Source organism: Monodon monoceros, unplaced genomic scaffold (assembly GCF_005190385.1).
Source record: "Monodon monoceros isolate NGI ecotype Baffin Bay Population unplaced genomic scaffold, NGI_Narwhal_1 Super_Scaffold_20, whole genome shotgun sequence".
Taxonomy (NCBI): domain Eukaryota; kingdom Metazoa; phylum Chordata; class Mammalia; order Artiodactyla; family Monodontidae; genus Monodon; species Monodon monoceros.
The window spans coordinates 39,915,086-39,931,376 of record NW_021703777.1 but is presented as its reverse complement, the minus strand read 5'-3'; the positions used below and the strand labels follow the sequence as shown (position 1 = coordinate 39,931,376).

Sequence of the window (16,291 nt, the reverse complement as noted above, 5' to 3'; positions counted from 1 at the left end):
AACTAAAAAGCCCACATATCGCAACTAACAAGTCCTTGTACCGCAACTAAAGATCCCGCATGCTGCAACTAAGACTCAGCACAGCCAAAATAAAAAACTTATAAATTATAAATAAATAAATATTTAAAAAGAAATAAAGAAAAAAACAGATGGGAAAAAGAAAAAGTAACTAGTAAGATGGAAGATTTAGAGGAGGGGGAAGATGGCGGACTAGTAAGACACGGAGAACACCTTCCTCCCCACAGATACACCAGAAATACATCTACACGTGGAACAACTCCTAGAGAACACCTACTGAATGCTGGCAGAAGACCTCAGATATCCCAAAAGGCAAGAAAGTCCCCAAGTACCTGGGTAGGGCAAAAGAAAAAAACAGAGACAAAAGAATAGGGACTGGACCTGCACCAGTGGGAGGGAGCTGTGAAGGAGGAAAGGTTTCCACACACTAGGAAGCCCCTTCCCAGGCGGAGACTGTGGGTGGCCGAGAGGGGAAGCTTCGGAGCCGCGGAGGAGAGCGCAGCAACAGGGGTGCGGAGGGCAAAGCAGGAAGATTCCTGCAGAGGATAGGTGCCGACGCGGCACTCACCAGCCCGGGTGGGCGGGGCTGGGAGCTGAGCCTCGGGACTGGGGTTGGCAGCGTGAACACAGCCTGCAGGGGGTTACTGCACCACGGCTAGCCGGGAGGGAGTCCGGGGAAAAGTCTGGACCTGCCGAAGAGGCAAGAGACTTTTTCTTCCCTCTTTGTTTCCTGGTGCGCAAAGAGAGGGGATTAAGAGCGATGCTTAAAGGAGCTCTAAAGACGGGCGCGAGCCGTGGCTAACAGCGCGGACCCCAGAGACGGGCATGAGACACTAAGGCTGCTGCTGCCGCCACCAAGAAGCCAGTGTGCGAGCACAGGTCACTATGCACACCTCCCTTCCGGGGAGCCTGTGCAGGCCTCAGGCTGGTGCAACTTCATGCTGGCCTCTGCCGCCGCAGGCTCGCCCCGCACTCCATGCCCCTCCCTCCCCCCGGCCTGAGTGAGCCAGAGCCGCCGTATCAGCGGCTCCTTTAACCCCGTCCTGTCTGAGGGAAGAACAGACGCCCACCCGCGACCGACACGCAGAGGCGGGGCGAAATCCAAAGCTGAGCCCCTGGGAGCTGTGAGAACAAAGAAGAGAAAGGGAAATCTCTCCCAGCAGCCTAAGAGGCAGCGGATTAAAGCTCCACAATCTACTTGATGTACCCTGCATCTGTGGAATACATGAATAGACAACGAATCATCCCAAATTGAGGAGGTGGACTCTGAGAGCAAGATTTATTATTTTTTCCCCCTTTTCCTCTTTTTGTGAGTGTGTATGTGTATGCTTCTGTGTGAGATTTTCTCTGTATAGCTTTGCTTTCACCATTTGTCCTTGGGTTCTATCCATCCGTTGTTTTTTCTTTTTGCGGTATGCGGGCCTCTCACTGTTGTGGCCTCTCCCGTTGCGGAGCACAGTCTCCAGGCACAGGCTCCAGACGCGCAGGCTCAGCGGCCATGGCTCACGGGCCCAGCCGCTCTGCGGCATGTGGGATATTCCCGGACCAGGGCACGAACCCGTGTCCCCTGCATTGGCAGGCGGACTCTCAACCACTGCGCCACCAGGAAAGCCATATCCGTCTGTTTTTGTTTTTGATTTTTCTTTAAAAAATTTTTTTTTCTTAATAATTATTTTTAATAACTTTATTTTATTTTATCTTACTTTATTTTATTTTATAATCTTCCTTCCTTCTGCCTTCCCTCCCTCCCTCTCTCTCTTTTCTTCCTTCCTTCCTTCCTTCCTCTCTCTCTCTCTCTCTCTCTCTTTCTTTCTTTTTCTTTCTTTCTTTCTACTTGTTCTCCCTTTTATTCTGAGCCGTGTGGATGAAAGGCTCTTGGTGCTGCAGCCAGGAGTCAGTGCTGTGCCTCTGAGGTGGGAGAGCCAACTTCAGGACACTGGTCAACAAGAGACCTCCCAGCTCCACACAATATCAAACGGCGAAAATCTCCCAGTTATCTCCATCTCAACAACAAGACCCAGCTTCACTCAACGACCAGCAAGCTACAGTGCTGGACACCCTATGGCAAACAAATAGCAAGACAGGAACACAACCCCACCCATTAGCAGAGAGGCTGCCTAAAATCATAAGTCCATAGACACCCCAAAACACACCACCAGACGTGGGCCTGCCCACCAGAAAGACAAGATCCAGCCTCATCCACCAGAACACAGGCACTAGTCCCCTCCACCAGGAAGCCTACACAACCCACTGAACCAAATTTAGCCACTGGGGACGGACACCAAAAACAACGGGAACTATGAACCTGCAGCCTGCAAAAAGGAGACCCCAAACACAGTAAGATAAGCAAAATGAGAAGACAGAAAAACACACAGCAGATGAAGGAGCAAGATAAAAACCCACCAGACCTAACAAATGAAGAGGAAATAGGCAGTCTACCTGAAAAAGAATTCAGAATAATGATAGTAAAGATGATCCAAAATCTTGGAAATAGAATGGACAAAATGCAAGAAACATTTAACAAGGACCTAGAAGAAATAAAGATAAAACAAGCAACGATGAACAACACAATAAATGAAATTAAAAATACTCTAGATTGGATCAATAGCAGAATAGCTGAGGCAGAAGAATGGATAAGTGACCTGTTAGATAAAATAGTGGAAATAACTACTGCAGAGCAGAATAAAGAAAAAAGAATGAAAAGAACTGAGGACAGTCTCAGAGACCTCTGGGACAACATTAAATGCACCAACATTCAAATTATAGGGGTTCCAGAAGAAGAAGAGAAAAAGAAACGGACTGAGAAAATATTTGAAGAGATTATAGTTGAAAACTTCCCTAATATGGGAAAGGAAATAGTTAATCAACTCCAGGAAGCACAGAGAGTCCCATACAGGATAAATCCAAGGAGAAACACGCGAAGACACATTAAACTGTCAAAAATTAAATACAAAGAAAACATATTAAAAGCAGCAAGGGAAAAACAACAAATAACACACAAGGGAATCCCCATAAGGTTAACAGCTGATCTTTCAGCAGAAACTCTGCAAGCCAGAAGGGACTGGCAGGACATATTTAAAGTGATGAAGGAGAAAAACCTGCAACCAAGATTACTCTACCCAGCAAGGATCTCACTCAGATTTGATGGAGAAATTAAAACCTTTACAGACAAGCAAGAGCTGAGAGAGTTCAGCACCACCAAACCAGCTTTACAACAAATGCTAAAGGAACTTCTCTAGGCAGAAACACAAGAGGAGGAAAAGACATACAATAACGAACCCAAAACAATTAAGAAAATGGGAATACAAACATACATATCAATAATTACCTTAAATGTAAATGGATTAAATGCTGCCCCCAAAAGACACAGACTGGCTGAATGGATACAAAAACAAGATCCATAAATATGCTGTCTACAAGAGACCCACTTAAGACCTAGAGACACATACAGACTGAAAGTAAGGGGATGGAAAAAGATATTCCATGCAAATGGAAGCCAAAAGAAAGCTGGAGTAGCAATTCTCATATCAGACAAAATAGACTTTAAAATAAAGACTATTAGAAGAGACAAAGAAGGATACTACATAATGATCAAGGGATCGATCCAAGAAGAAGGTATAACAATTGTAAATATTTATGCACCCAACATAGGAGGACCTCCATACATAAGACAAATACTAACAGCCATAAAAGGGGAAATCGACACTAACACATTGATAGTAGGGGACTTCAACACCCCACTTTCACCAATGGACAGATCATCCAAAATGAAAATAAATAAGGAAACACAAGCTTTAAATGATACATTAACCAAATGGACTTAATTGATATTTATAGGACATTCCATGCAAAAACAACAGAATACACATTTTTCTCAAGTGCTCATGTAACATTCTCCAGGATAGATCATATCTTGGGTCACAAATCAAGCCTTGGTAAATTTAGGAAAACTGAAATTTTATCAAGTATCTTTTCTGACCACAACGCTATGAGACTAGATATCAATTACAGGAAAAGATCTGTAAAAAATACAAACCCATGGAGGCTAAACAATACACTACTTAATAATGAAGTGATCACTGAAGAAATCAAAGAGGAAATTAAAAAATACCTAGAAACAAATGACAATGGAGACACGACAACCCAAAACCTATGGGATGCAGCAAAAGAAGTTCTAAGAGGGAAGTTTATAGCAATACAATCCTACCTTAAGAAACAGGAAACATCTCGAATAAACAACCTAACCTTGCACCTAAAGCAATTAGAGAAAGAAGAACAAAAAAACCCCAAGTTAGCAGAAAGAAAGAAATCATAAAAATCAGATCAGAAATAAATGAAAAAGAAATGAAGAAAACGATAGCAAAGATCAATAAAACTAAAAGCTGGTTCTTTGAGAAGATAAACAAAATTGATACACCATTAGCCAGACTCATCAAGAAAAAAAGGGAGAAGACTCAAATCAATAGAATTAGAAATGAAAGAGGAGAAGTAACAACTGACACTGCAGAAATACAAAAGATCATGAGACATTACTACAAGCAACGCTATGCCAATAAAATGGACAACTGGAAGAAATGGACACATTTTTAGAAATGCACAACCTGCCAAGACTGAATCAGGAAGAAATAGAAAATATGAACAGACCAATCACAAGCACTGAAATTGAAACTGTGATTAAAAATCTTCCAACAAACAAAAGCCCAGGACCAGATGGCTTCACAGGCGAATTCTATCAAACATTTAGAGAAGAGCTAACACGTATCCTTCTCAAACTCTTCCAAAATATAGCAGAGGGAGGAACACTCCCAAACTCATTCTACGAGGCCACCATCACCCTGATCCCAAAACCAGGCAAGGATGTCACAAAGAAAGAAAGCTACAGGCCAATATCACTGATGAACATAGATGCAAAACTCCTCAACAAAATACTAGCAAACAGAATCCAACAGCACATTAAACGGATCATACACCATGATCAAGTGGGGTTTATTCCAGGAGTGCAAGGATTCTTCAATATACGCAAATCAATCAACGTGATACACCATATTAACAAATTGAAGGAGAAAAACCATATGATCACCTCAATAGATGCAGAGAAAGCTTTCGACAAAATTCAACACCCATTTATGATAAAAACCCTCCAGAAAGTAGGCATAGAGGGAACTTTCCTCAACATAATAAAGGCCATATATGACAAACTCACAGCCAACATCGTCCTCAATGGTGAAAAACTGAAAGCATTTCCACTAAGATCAGGAACAAGACAAGGTTGCCCACTCTCACCAGTCTTATTCAACATAGTTTTGGAAGCCACAGCAATGAGAGAAGAAAAGGAAAAAAAAGGAATCCAAATTGGAAAAGAAGAAGTAAAGCTGTCACTGTTTGCAGATGACATGATACTATACATAGAGAATCCTAAAGATGCTACCAGAAAACTACTAGAGCTAATCAACTTATTTGGTAAAGTAGCAGGATACAAAATTAATGCACAGAAATCTCTGGCATTCCTATACACTAATGATGAAAAATCTGAAAGTGAAATCAAGAAAACATCCCATTTACTGTTGCAACAAAAAGAATAAAATATCTAGGAATAAACCTACAAAAGACCTGTATGCAGAAAATAATAAGACACTGATGAAAGAAATTAAAGATGATACAAATAGATGGAGAGGTACACCATGTTCTTGGATTGGAAGAATCAACATTGTGAAAATGACTCTACTACCCAAAGCAATCTACAGATTCAATGCAATCCCTATCAAACTACCACTGGCATTTTTCACAGAACTAGAGCAAAAAATTTCACAATTTGTATGGAAACACAAAAGACCCCAAATAGCCAAAGCAATCTTGTGAACGAAAATCGGAGCTGGAGGAATCAGGCTCCCAGACTTCAGACTATACTACAAAGCTACAGTAATCAAGACAGTATGGTAGTGGCACAAAAGCAGAAATATAGATCAATGGAACAGGATAGAAAGCCCAGAGATAAACCCATGAACATATGGTCACCTTATCTTTGATAAAGGAGGCAGGAATGTACAGTGGAGAAAGGACAGCCTCTTCAATAAGTGGTGCTGGGAAAACTGGACAGGTACATGTAAAAGTATGAGATTAGATCACTCCCTAACACCATACACAAAAATAAGCTCACAATGGATTAAAGACCTAAATGTAAGGCCAGAAACTATCAAACTCGTAGAGGAAAACATAGGCAAAACACTCTATGACATAAATCACAGCAAGATCCTTTTTGACCCACCTCCTAGAGAAATGGAAATAAAAACACATGGGACCTAATGAAACTTCAAAGCTTTTGCACAGCGAAGGAAATCATAAACAAGACCAAAAGACAACCCTCAGAATGGGAGAAAACATTTGCAAATGAAGCATCTGACAAAGGATTAATCTCCAAAATTTATAAGCAGCTCATGCAGCTCAATAACAAAAAAACAAACAACCCAATCCAAAAATGGGCAGAAGACCTAAACAGACATTTCTCCAAAGAAGATATACAAACTGTCAACAAACACATGAAAGAATGCTCAACATCATTAATCATTAGAGAAATGCAAATCAAAACTACAGTGAGATATCATCTCACACCGGTCAGATTGGCCATCATCAAAAAATCTAGAAACAATAAATGCTGGAGAGGGTGTGGAGAAAAGCGAACACTCCTGTACTGCTGGTGGGAATGTGAATTGGTACAGCCAGTATGGAGAACAGTATGGAGGTTCCTTAAAAAACTACAAATAGAACTACCATATGACCCAGCAATTCCACTACTGGGCATATACCGTGAGAAAACCATAATTCAAAAAGAGTCATGTACCAAAATGTTCATTCCAGCTCTATTTACAATAGCCAGGAGATGGAAACAACCTAAGTGTCCATCATCGGATGAATGGATAAAGAAGATGTGGCACATATATACAATGGAATATTACTCAGCCATAAAAAGAAACGAAATTGAGTTATTTGTAGTGAGGTGGATGGACCTCGAGTCTGTCATACACAGTGAAGTAAGTCAGAAAGAGAAAGACAAATACTGTATGCTAACACATATATATGGAATATAAGGAAAAAAAATGTCATGAAGAACCTAGGGGTAAGACGGGAATAAAGACACAGACCTACTAGAGAATGGACTTGAGGATATGGGGCGGGGGAAGGGTAAACTGTGACAAAGTGAGAGAGTGGCATGGACATATATACACTACCAAACGTAAAACAGATAGCTAGTGGGAAGCAGCCGCATAGCACAGGGAGATCAGCTCGGTGCTTTGTGACCACCTGGATGTGTCGGATAGGGAGCGAGATGCAAGAGGGAGGGAGATATGGGAACATATGTATATGTATAACTGATATATATATATATACACTGTATATCTCCCAAGGGAGGGAGACGCAAGAGGGAGGAGATATGGGAACATATGTATATGTATAACTGATTCACTTTGTTATAAAGCAGAAACTAACACACCATTGTAAAGCAATTATACTCCAATAAAGATGTAAAAAAAAAAGATGGAAGATTTAAAATCAATCATAACAAAACTTTATTAAGTGTAAAAGTCTATAAATATTGATTTTTTTATACTGACCACATATCTAATCATCTTTTTTTATACTGACCACATGTATAACCATCAATTAAATTTATACATTAATTCTAATAGTTCAATAGCAGATTCTTATATTTTACACATATATTATAATGTAATATGTAAATTGTGACAAATTTTTACTTTATTTTGAAGCTCTATGCCATTTATTTCTTTTTCTTGTCTTACTGCATTAACTCAGAGCTGCAGTGGAACTGAACAAGTGTTGAAAGTGGGTATCTTTGTTCAACATTCACCATTACATGAAGTTTGATGTATTCATCCTCATTTTCAAGTTACAAATGTATTTATTTTTACTGTTTCAAGTAGTTTTAACGAGAATGAAGGCTGGCTATTTTCAGAATTTTTCTGCATGTATTGAGATTGTCATGTAATTATTTTTTCTTATTAATGTTGTAAATTAAATGGATAGATTTTTTTTTAATGTCAAACCATTGTACTTCTGAAATAAACTAAAATATGCCATGAAAAAAAAATACTAAAACGCAACAATAAGATTACAGGACAAAAGACACATTAAATGTCCGAAACTAGAAGATAACAGTATTACTAAAATCTAAAGTAAAAAGAAAGCAAACCTTGCCGAATCATGCTTTCATTAGCTTAATGCTTATTTGCATGTCTAATAAATACTTAAGAAAACTGAGGATTACTTTAGAAAATAAATATAATGGAAGACATCTGCCCCAAAAGACAACTACAATATCAAGTAAACTGAGAAGATATTAGACGTGCCCGACTTTCCACAAGGAACCTGGTTAACATTAGTTTCAAAGATGGAGAAGAGAGTGAGCATAGTCTGCAAATTGTAATGAGAACAAGCCAGGAAGACACTTATTCCCTAGGCCCCCTTCCAGGCTCGATGGTATAACAGGCTGAAGGAGTCATCACTTAAGAGGTCTGCAGGGGAAGCAGTACCATTGGGAAGAGTCAGGTATCCATTAGAGTAAGAAAATAAAAGGAATATTCAGCAAAGAGGTTGAGGACTGGGGGATTATTTTGCTTATGAACTCCAAATAGGGCACAGTGGAAGGATTTTACGAGTTGGGGATGGGTGGTGGGTAACGGGACAGAAGATACTGACAACTTCAAGATTAGATGTGGGAAATGAAAGGTAATCTAGGAGTCTGGGCCTTTTGATGGCACCCTGTATAAACAGGAACAAATAATGAGAGAAGTCCCAGCAGATTCAAGGCAGATGGTGGTCAGACTGTGAGTGCTGGCAGGGAAGGAAGAATGGGTGCTTGAGGTTTCCTTTTGACCACTTTTGATTAATGGGAGCAAGGACATCTCCAGCAAATCCTTACTTTTTAGACTTTTTCTTAATTGACATTTCTATGACATTTGAAATTGTTGACCGGCGTCATTCTTGAAACCATCCTCCCTTCTCATTTTGTTAAGTTTCTCATACTTCCTCTCTTATCATTCCTTCTCTTCCATTGGCTCTTTTCTTCTACTAACTCTTAATATTCTGTGGTTCAGTCCTGCTTTTCTTTTCACTCTGCACAAAACCTCATGCTCCCTGGTTAGGTTCATCTGTACACATAGTTTTAGCCACTGCCTATATTCAGCTTCCTAACAGACATCCTCCTCTAGACACATAGTTTTAGCCACTGCCTATATTCAGCTTCCTAACAGACATCCTCCTCTAGACAAGCAGTGGGTACTTCCATGACAAACATCTCCAAGAACTAAACAATATCTCTTTGCCTAAACCACCCATTCCTACTGTATTTCCTCTCTAGTATAAAAGGATAATGGGATGTTTTCTCCGATCTTAAAATTTGGCTCTAGTGAAACCCCCAAAGCTGAGAACTACAAATGATAAACTCCCCTACACTCTAAAAAGAACATCCATGCCAGAGTTGCTAAAAGACAGCATCTCTATCACCCACCTCCCGCCTATTGAAAATGAAACAAAACAAGATTAGAAACAGAAGTGAATTCATAAACATAGAGAATGCTAGGGCTTTACAACCTTAGTGAGAACAAAAGCAGGGGTTCTCCAAGAAAACCTCTGGGACAGACTGGGTGATAACTACAAGAAGGGAATTGACATCTGAATCTTTGGCTGGCAACATACTGAGATAAAGAAACTCTTAACAGCCCAAAAGAACCTGACATATCCCCAGGAGTTTAGGCCATATGTGAACACAGAAACTGGTCCCAGCCTGGAGAATTCTGAAAGCAAGAAGTTGGATGGAGCTTCAAAACGGCAGAGCAAGGACTCAGAGGACAGCAGTTAGATGAGCTACATTTCTACCACTGAGTTCTATAGGTTTCCCATTAGCTAAATACAACAGATGCTGCAGAAGGGCTAAAGCATCTCGGTAGGCCAAAGACATGTGCCTTCTTGAGGAAGGAGACTCAGCAGTAACAGGCTGTAGGTAGACTACAGGAGGGAAGAGATAGTTAGAGGCCTGCCAACGGTAGCTGGAGTGTGCACCATAAAAGGGACCTGGGCAATGTGGGCATACCACGGGGGCCTCCAAAAACCATCCTAAATGCACAACTGTAAAAGGCCACACTTGGACACCTGTCACACAGAGAACATTGGCAGTTGGATTACAACAGTCCCAGTCACATAAAACTTTGTCCTTTCTCTTCTAATTTTCCTTCCAATCAGAAGCCAAAAGCAGAAAGAGGGAAGAAGTAGAAGAGTGAAGAAACAGATAATACTCCTTTACTGCATGGTCCCTGAGTCATGATTAGGTCTGAGTTACATCCATTCAACTAGATGTAAGGTTTGGAGTAGACTTTTCATACCTTTGAATTTAATCATCAAAATAAGGCTTGTTCTTATAGTAAAAACGACGTCTTGTCAAGAGCCAGAGAAGGAAGATTCAATATGACATGGCTAAAGTCAAGGATAAGAGAAAAATAAAGCTAGTTCTTATTTGTATGCCATCAGATATAGCCCACGTACCAGCCCACAGTGCCACCAATACTGTGTTCTTCAGTTTAGGAGTCTAGGAGTCATCCCTTAGGTTCTCCCCTCCCTATACCCTGACATCCAGTCATTATGTCTTACACCTCTTTCAACACATCTCTTCTTCCTAGCCCCTTAGCTACTAGTCTAGCTCAAATGTGAAGTACTAAAATAATCTAATTTAGTGATTCTCTACCCTGGCCTATACTTTAACATTTTAAAATATTAAATCTAATACTTAGGCCCCAGCCTAGAGACTGATTTAAGTGGGATCAGGTGGAGGTCAGCCATGAGTTTTTTCGAAAGGTCTCCACGTGCTTCCAAAGTGTAGCCAAGGTTGAGAATAACTAACCTAACTGGTCTCTTCTAGAATCCAGGCTTACCTTCCTCCAAACTATCTTTCATTATGCTACAGAGTAATCTTTTTTGAAATGCAAATCTCATATTATCCTAGAGCAGTTGTCTTTAATCTAGGCTACTCATTAGAATCACTTAGCCTTAAAAAATCCTGATACCAAGCCAAACTCCAGGCCAATTAAAACAGAGTCTTCAGGGATAAGAACCAGGCACTGGTATTTATTAGAGCTCCCCAGGTGATTCCAACGTGCAGACAAGGTTGAGAACCACTGTCCTAGAAGCAATGGGAAGTCACAGAAAGTCTTTAAGAACAATAAAATCCAAACTTTCCTGAGGGTAACGAAACCTTCCATCTAACTTTAGCACCCTTGGCTCTCACACTACCAAAGCAAGGTAGCTCCCTACACTACCCTTTTACACGGGGCCACACTTTTACACTTTTGTGTAAAGTATTATCTCAACTTGGAAACCTCCTATGCTCACCCATAGCTAAGGCCTGAACCACCTTTAAGGTTAAGACCTTTCAGGAATAGCACCCTTTGTATAAACCTTCTCTGACAGACACAACAGGGCTCTTCAATCCACATGTGACCGTTATGATTCTGTAGGGCAATTCTTAATGTTTAACTCTAACTTCCCTACTGAACTACCTGAAATTTAAAATTTATCTTATTCATGCTTTTATCCCCAGTGCCTATCACTATGCAGAGCACATAGTGAGCACTCAAATGTCGAATTCATTCCATTTAAGTAGATAATTATCTGTATTATCATGCAGGTAGAATCCCATTTTAATAAACTGTAACAGACATCGTATTTATACACTATAGTCAAGTCTCATTAAAACAGAAACCAACAGACTTTTTAAAAATGTAAGGCAAACATTTAATGTTTGTTCTACTCATGAATAGTAGCGAATTAAGGAAAAAGGCAGGTACAAAGGGCTGTGTGTTTCCAGAATCGCAAGGGTGGCACCTTACAGAATAATGATGCTTGGCTTTCCACCTGAATATGTCCTTTAAAGCATACTTGTTCCAAAATGTTATGCTGGTATAATGACATCTGTATGTTTTAGGAAAGTGAGCTAAGACTACTTAACTTGACCTAAAATGATAGGTACTTTGCCCCCTTAAAAAGAAAATAAATTAAGACAAGCTTTCAGATGCTCTGAATGAGCTGTGTTAAGCCTAAAAAACCCGAATTAATATGATCACCAGCATTTGATGGCAATTTCTAGTACTCTGGCTACTCTGTTACTCAGCAAAAGCTCAGCTCTCCATAAAATCAAGGACAGCTTAAGCAGAAGGCACCAAATATTTTATTTTTAAAAAAGTTACATTTAACATTTTATATTTATAGAGTCACTATATATGTGACTGACCCAAAGACAATAATTTTGCACAAGTATTAACTGAAGAGGAACCAAACACCTACATAATGCACCTCGTTCAGAAGATTTATGTTGTACCCACATTCACAAGGGCCATTAAAATAATCTTAGCATGCAAAATGATAACTGTGTAACTATGCGTTCAGGGTAAGTTTTTTATCTGTCGTACATCCTTGATTACTAAATTAATCCGATATTCACCAAATACCTATTAACTCTTTGGGAATATATTAAAACTGAAGTATCTGAAGTGACTAGTAAGAAAATAAAGTCATTAACCACAATACTTGGCCTTTGTGGCTAATTGTTTTTTTTACCTTATTTGGCGATTTCAAAGGTGAGATGGCTATTTTATTTGGTGTCTGTGTTGTAGAATTTAAAGTTGATCCAATAACACCACTTTCAGATATTGTTATGGTCTTTGATGGAGTCCCGGGAGTAGACTGTGAAAGAACCCTACCTGCAAATGAGAGGCAGCACATCAGTTTGACTCTTTTCAATAATCGTATAAAAATGTATTTGATGATGATTTATACCCACAAGGACTGTAGTATATATATGTTCAATATTTCATACGCAGCCACTTATGAACTGAAACACTTAAGTAGGTCTAATGAACTATGGTGAACCCAGGCAGAAGGAAACAAAACAATGCTTCTTAGTAACACTTAGTATCTTAATACCACCTTATGAAAGTCCACAAAAACACTTCTGCTCACATTCTCATCAATACTGCTTTGTGTTTTGTCTGTTTTCTTGGCCACACCGTTCGGCTTGTGGGATCTTAGTTTCCCAACCAGGGACTGAACCCGAGCCCTCGGCAGTGAGAGTGCGGAGTCCTAACCATTGGACTGCCAGGGAATTCCCTCATCTATACTGTTAGGTTATATCTATAAGAAAATAGGCTCAGGACAACTAAGGAACAAGTCCTGTGTAACACAGCTCCTCAAAGTTAGGACTTGAATCCAAGTCTTAAAACTTCAGTCTCTGTTCTCTACTATACCTCAGCTTCTTCTCTTTGAACTGAAACCATTCAGGATACAATTTAAGTCCACATCTATAAAACAGATAGTCACTGAACTAACTTGAACACTGGTTTAATACTGTCTCATTTTAGTCTGCCAAAAAGGGGAAAAAAAAATTCTTCTAGCTGTCCTGGCCAGATTCCAACAAGAATGCTGTGTTCCCTTCTGGAAATATCCTTCAGGAACAAAACAGAAAAACTATAGTGTGTCTGGATGGCTTACAGAATTGGAAATCATATCACAAGGAGTTGAAATATTAGGAATTTTTGTCCTAGGTGAGAGAGGAATACAAAGACATGACACAGCTCCAAATTCCTGAAAGACTGTGTGATGCTGCCATTCAGCATTCTGGTGCCGACCTCCTCCCCTTCCATTCTGGGCACACGGCAGGACTGCCCTTCCTACCCGTCCCTGCGGCTCCCTGTGGTTAGATTAGGGCCATATGACTAGTTCTGACCAACAAATTATGAGTAGAAGTGATGTGTGTCATTTCTGGGTCAGAACATTTACTGCCTATGCAAGACCTTCCAAAGCTCTCTTTTCCTCACTGCGTCTGGATGGTGGCTCCTCCATCAGCCGGGGTCCTTGAGTGACCATGATGAGAATAGCCCCCTTTCTAACCCACAGTAGACATGTAGATAACCATGAAGTATGAATACAAAATAAAATTTGTGTTTTCTTAAATTTCTGAGATTTAAAGACTGTTTATTATGGCAGAGAACCAAGACTGTCCTGATTGATCCATGCTGTCAAGTTGAAGGATTAGAACCACTCTGTATCCATCAGATGCACACACTAATATAAACAGAAAATTTTCAGTTAAGCAGTAAGAAAGAACTTCTAACAAAAATTTCCAATTGAAATGACTGTTTCTATGAGTGAGTTTCTACTCACTGAAGGTGTTCAAAACAGATGCTGGATAATCAAATCCACTGGCTGAAGAGGAACTCCAAGCACTCAAGAAATAGAGAGGGTAGATAACTAAATTATCTCTAAAATCCCTTTAGATGCTATGATTTAACTTACAGATACAGTCAGAGATGAAAGAGAGAGGGAGACAGGAAGAGAAAAAGGGAAAAAGAGAAAAAAAAGAAGGGTCTTACCCTTCAAACAAAGATAGAGAACTAGCATGTAAGAGTTTCAGGGCTGTTTTTTTTTCTAATAACAATGTGACAGTATATGTATTTTTTTTTTAAAGACGAATCAAGTTTTGTCTGACACATGAATTTTTTAAATATTTTAAATATATTTTTTCAATTTCTTTTAGTACACGATTACATTTTATATTATTGACATATTCCTTAATGAATTTCAGTTGAGAGTTTTGCTAGGGTTTTTTTAGGCTGAATTACATCATAACTGAATAAGTCAATTCTATATAAACTAAATGAATCTATATCAAATATTTTTAGAAGGGCACCCTCAAATGTGGAGCCTGCCTGAAGTATCATGTTTGTCTGTTCTGGTTTCCAAAACTAATACCTCTGGGATAAGCCTAAAGCCCCAACAACCATTATTTTAAGAAAAGAAACTACCAATAAAGACACATTTTCATAAAATGCTCATCATTTACAGTTATTACTATAATTTCTTATTTGTTAAGCATTACATACATTTCAGAAAACATACATATAAAAATCCTCTATTCCTGAGTGAGGATAACTGATACCAGAAAAAGGCCAGTTAAAGTGAATTACATTTAAAACAAGGACAAAAATTTCACTGTAAATAACAACAACAAAAACCCCTAAAACTAAAACTTTTTTTGCTTATATTTAACAAAAATTCAGTTTATAATTACAACTATACTATCTCTTAGAATGAACTGTTTGAGGGGGAGAGGATTCTTCTGAAAATTAGTAATGACATTACAATGACAGACTCTGATGGGCACAACAGGATGATACAGAAGATTATTTCTGCCAAAATATTTTAGGATTTCATCAATTTTCCCAAGAACCCTCTATATCCTTTAAAATTCAAGTTATTCTTCTTTGAAGGGCCACTTGTTTTTCATCCAGATAGCATTTCTCCTGATTAATCTCCAAATCCCTGTTTATCCTTGACTCTGCAGACAGATTCAAGAAAGTATACAAGTTATACAATTTCACCTTGAAATCAATTTGCAAAGCATTTTACACTCTACTGTCAGGTATTCTCCAAGAATCAAAAGAGACATAACCAAAAAGCTACAGATGGGACAGGCTGGGGGCAGAGAGCTAGCTTATCTGAGCCAGGACTAATTCTATAAGAGATTAATTCATTAGTGAATATTTTCACATTGATGGAGTTTGCTCTGCTATAGCAGCAACCTTGTACCTTGGGAGCTCTGATAATGAGGACCTGATAATGAGGACCTCTGTACCTCATTTAACCATCTCAAAAGTCATGTGAAGTGATTGTTATCAACATTTTACAGAAAGGAGTAAGATGAACAGAAAATATATTTACCCAAGATCACAGAGAAAATGAATAGAAGACCCATAACTAAAACCCAAGTCTCCTAATAGCTCCTCCCATACACCACACTGCCTCTGTGATACACATATTCACTCAACAATACACATTCACCGAACCACATCTATGTGCTAGAAACTGTGCTAGCTATTGGAGAGTCATAAAAAGCCAGTCATAAAAGGACAAATACTGTACGGTTCCACTTATACGAGATACATGGAAAAGTCAAATTGATAGAGACAGTCTCTGCTAGGGGCTGGGGGAAGGAAGGAATTGGGAAGTTATTGTTTAATGCGTACAAAGATTTAGCTTTGCAATGCGAAAAAAGTCCTAGAGACAGACAGTGGTGATGGTTGCACAACAACATGAATGTACTTAATGCCACCAGTGGTTAAAATGGTCAACTTTATGTTATGTGTATTTATCATAATTTTTAAAAAAATAATCTTTAAAAACTAGATGGCAAACAAAATCCAAAATTACT

The 16,291-nt window shown here is 39.2% G+C and overlaps 1 protein-coding gene across 4 annotated transcripts in view; it reads right to left on the bottom strand.

Annotated features, from left to right (window-relative positions):
- The window catches only part of LIN54 (lin-54 DREAM MuvB core complex component), a 74,010-nt gene that overhangs the window by 36,123 nt on the left and 21,596 nt on the right, over positions 1–16,291 (bottom strand). For all 4 annotated transcript variants that reach the window (XM_029235964.1, XM_029235965.1, XM_029235963.1 and 1 more), the window contains exon 4: positions 12,643–12,785. In XM_029235964.1, coding sequence (XP_029091797.1) covers positions 12,643–12,785 — 143 coding nt within the window. The remainder of the gene's footprint in view (positions 1–12,642; positions 12,786–16,291) is intronic.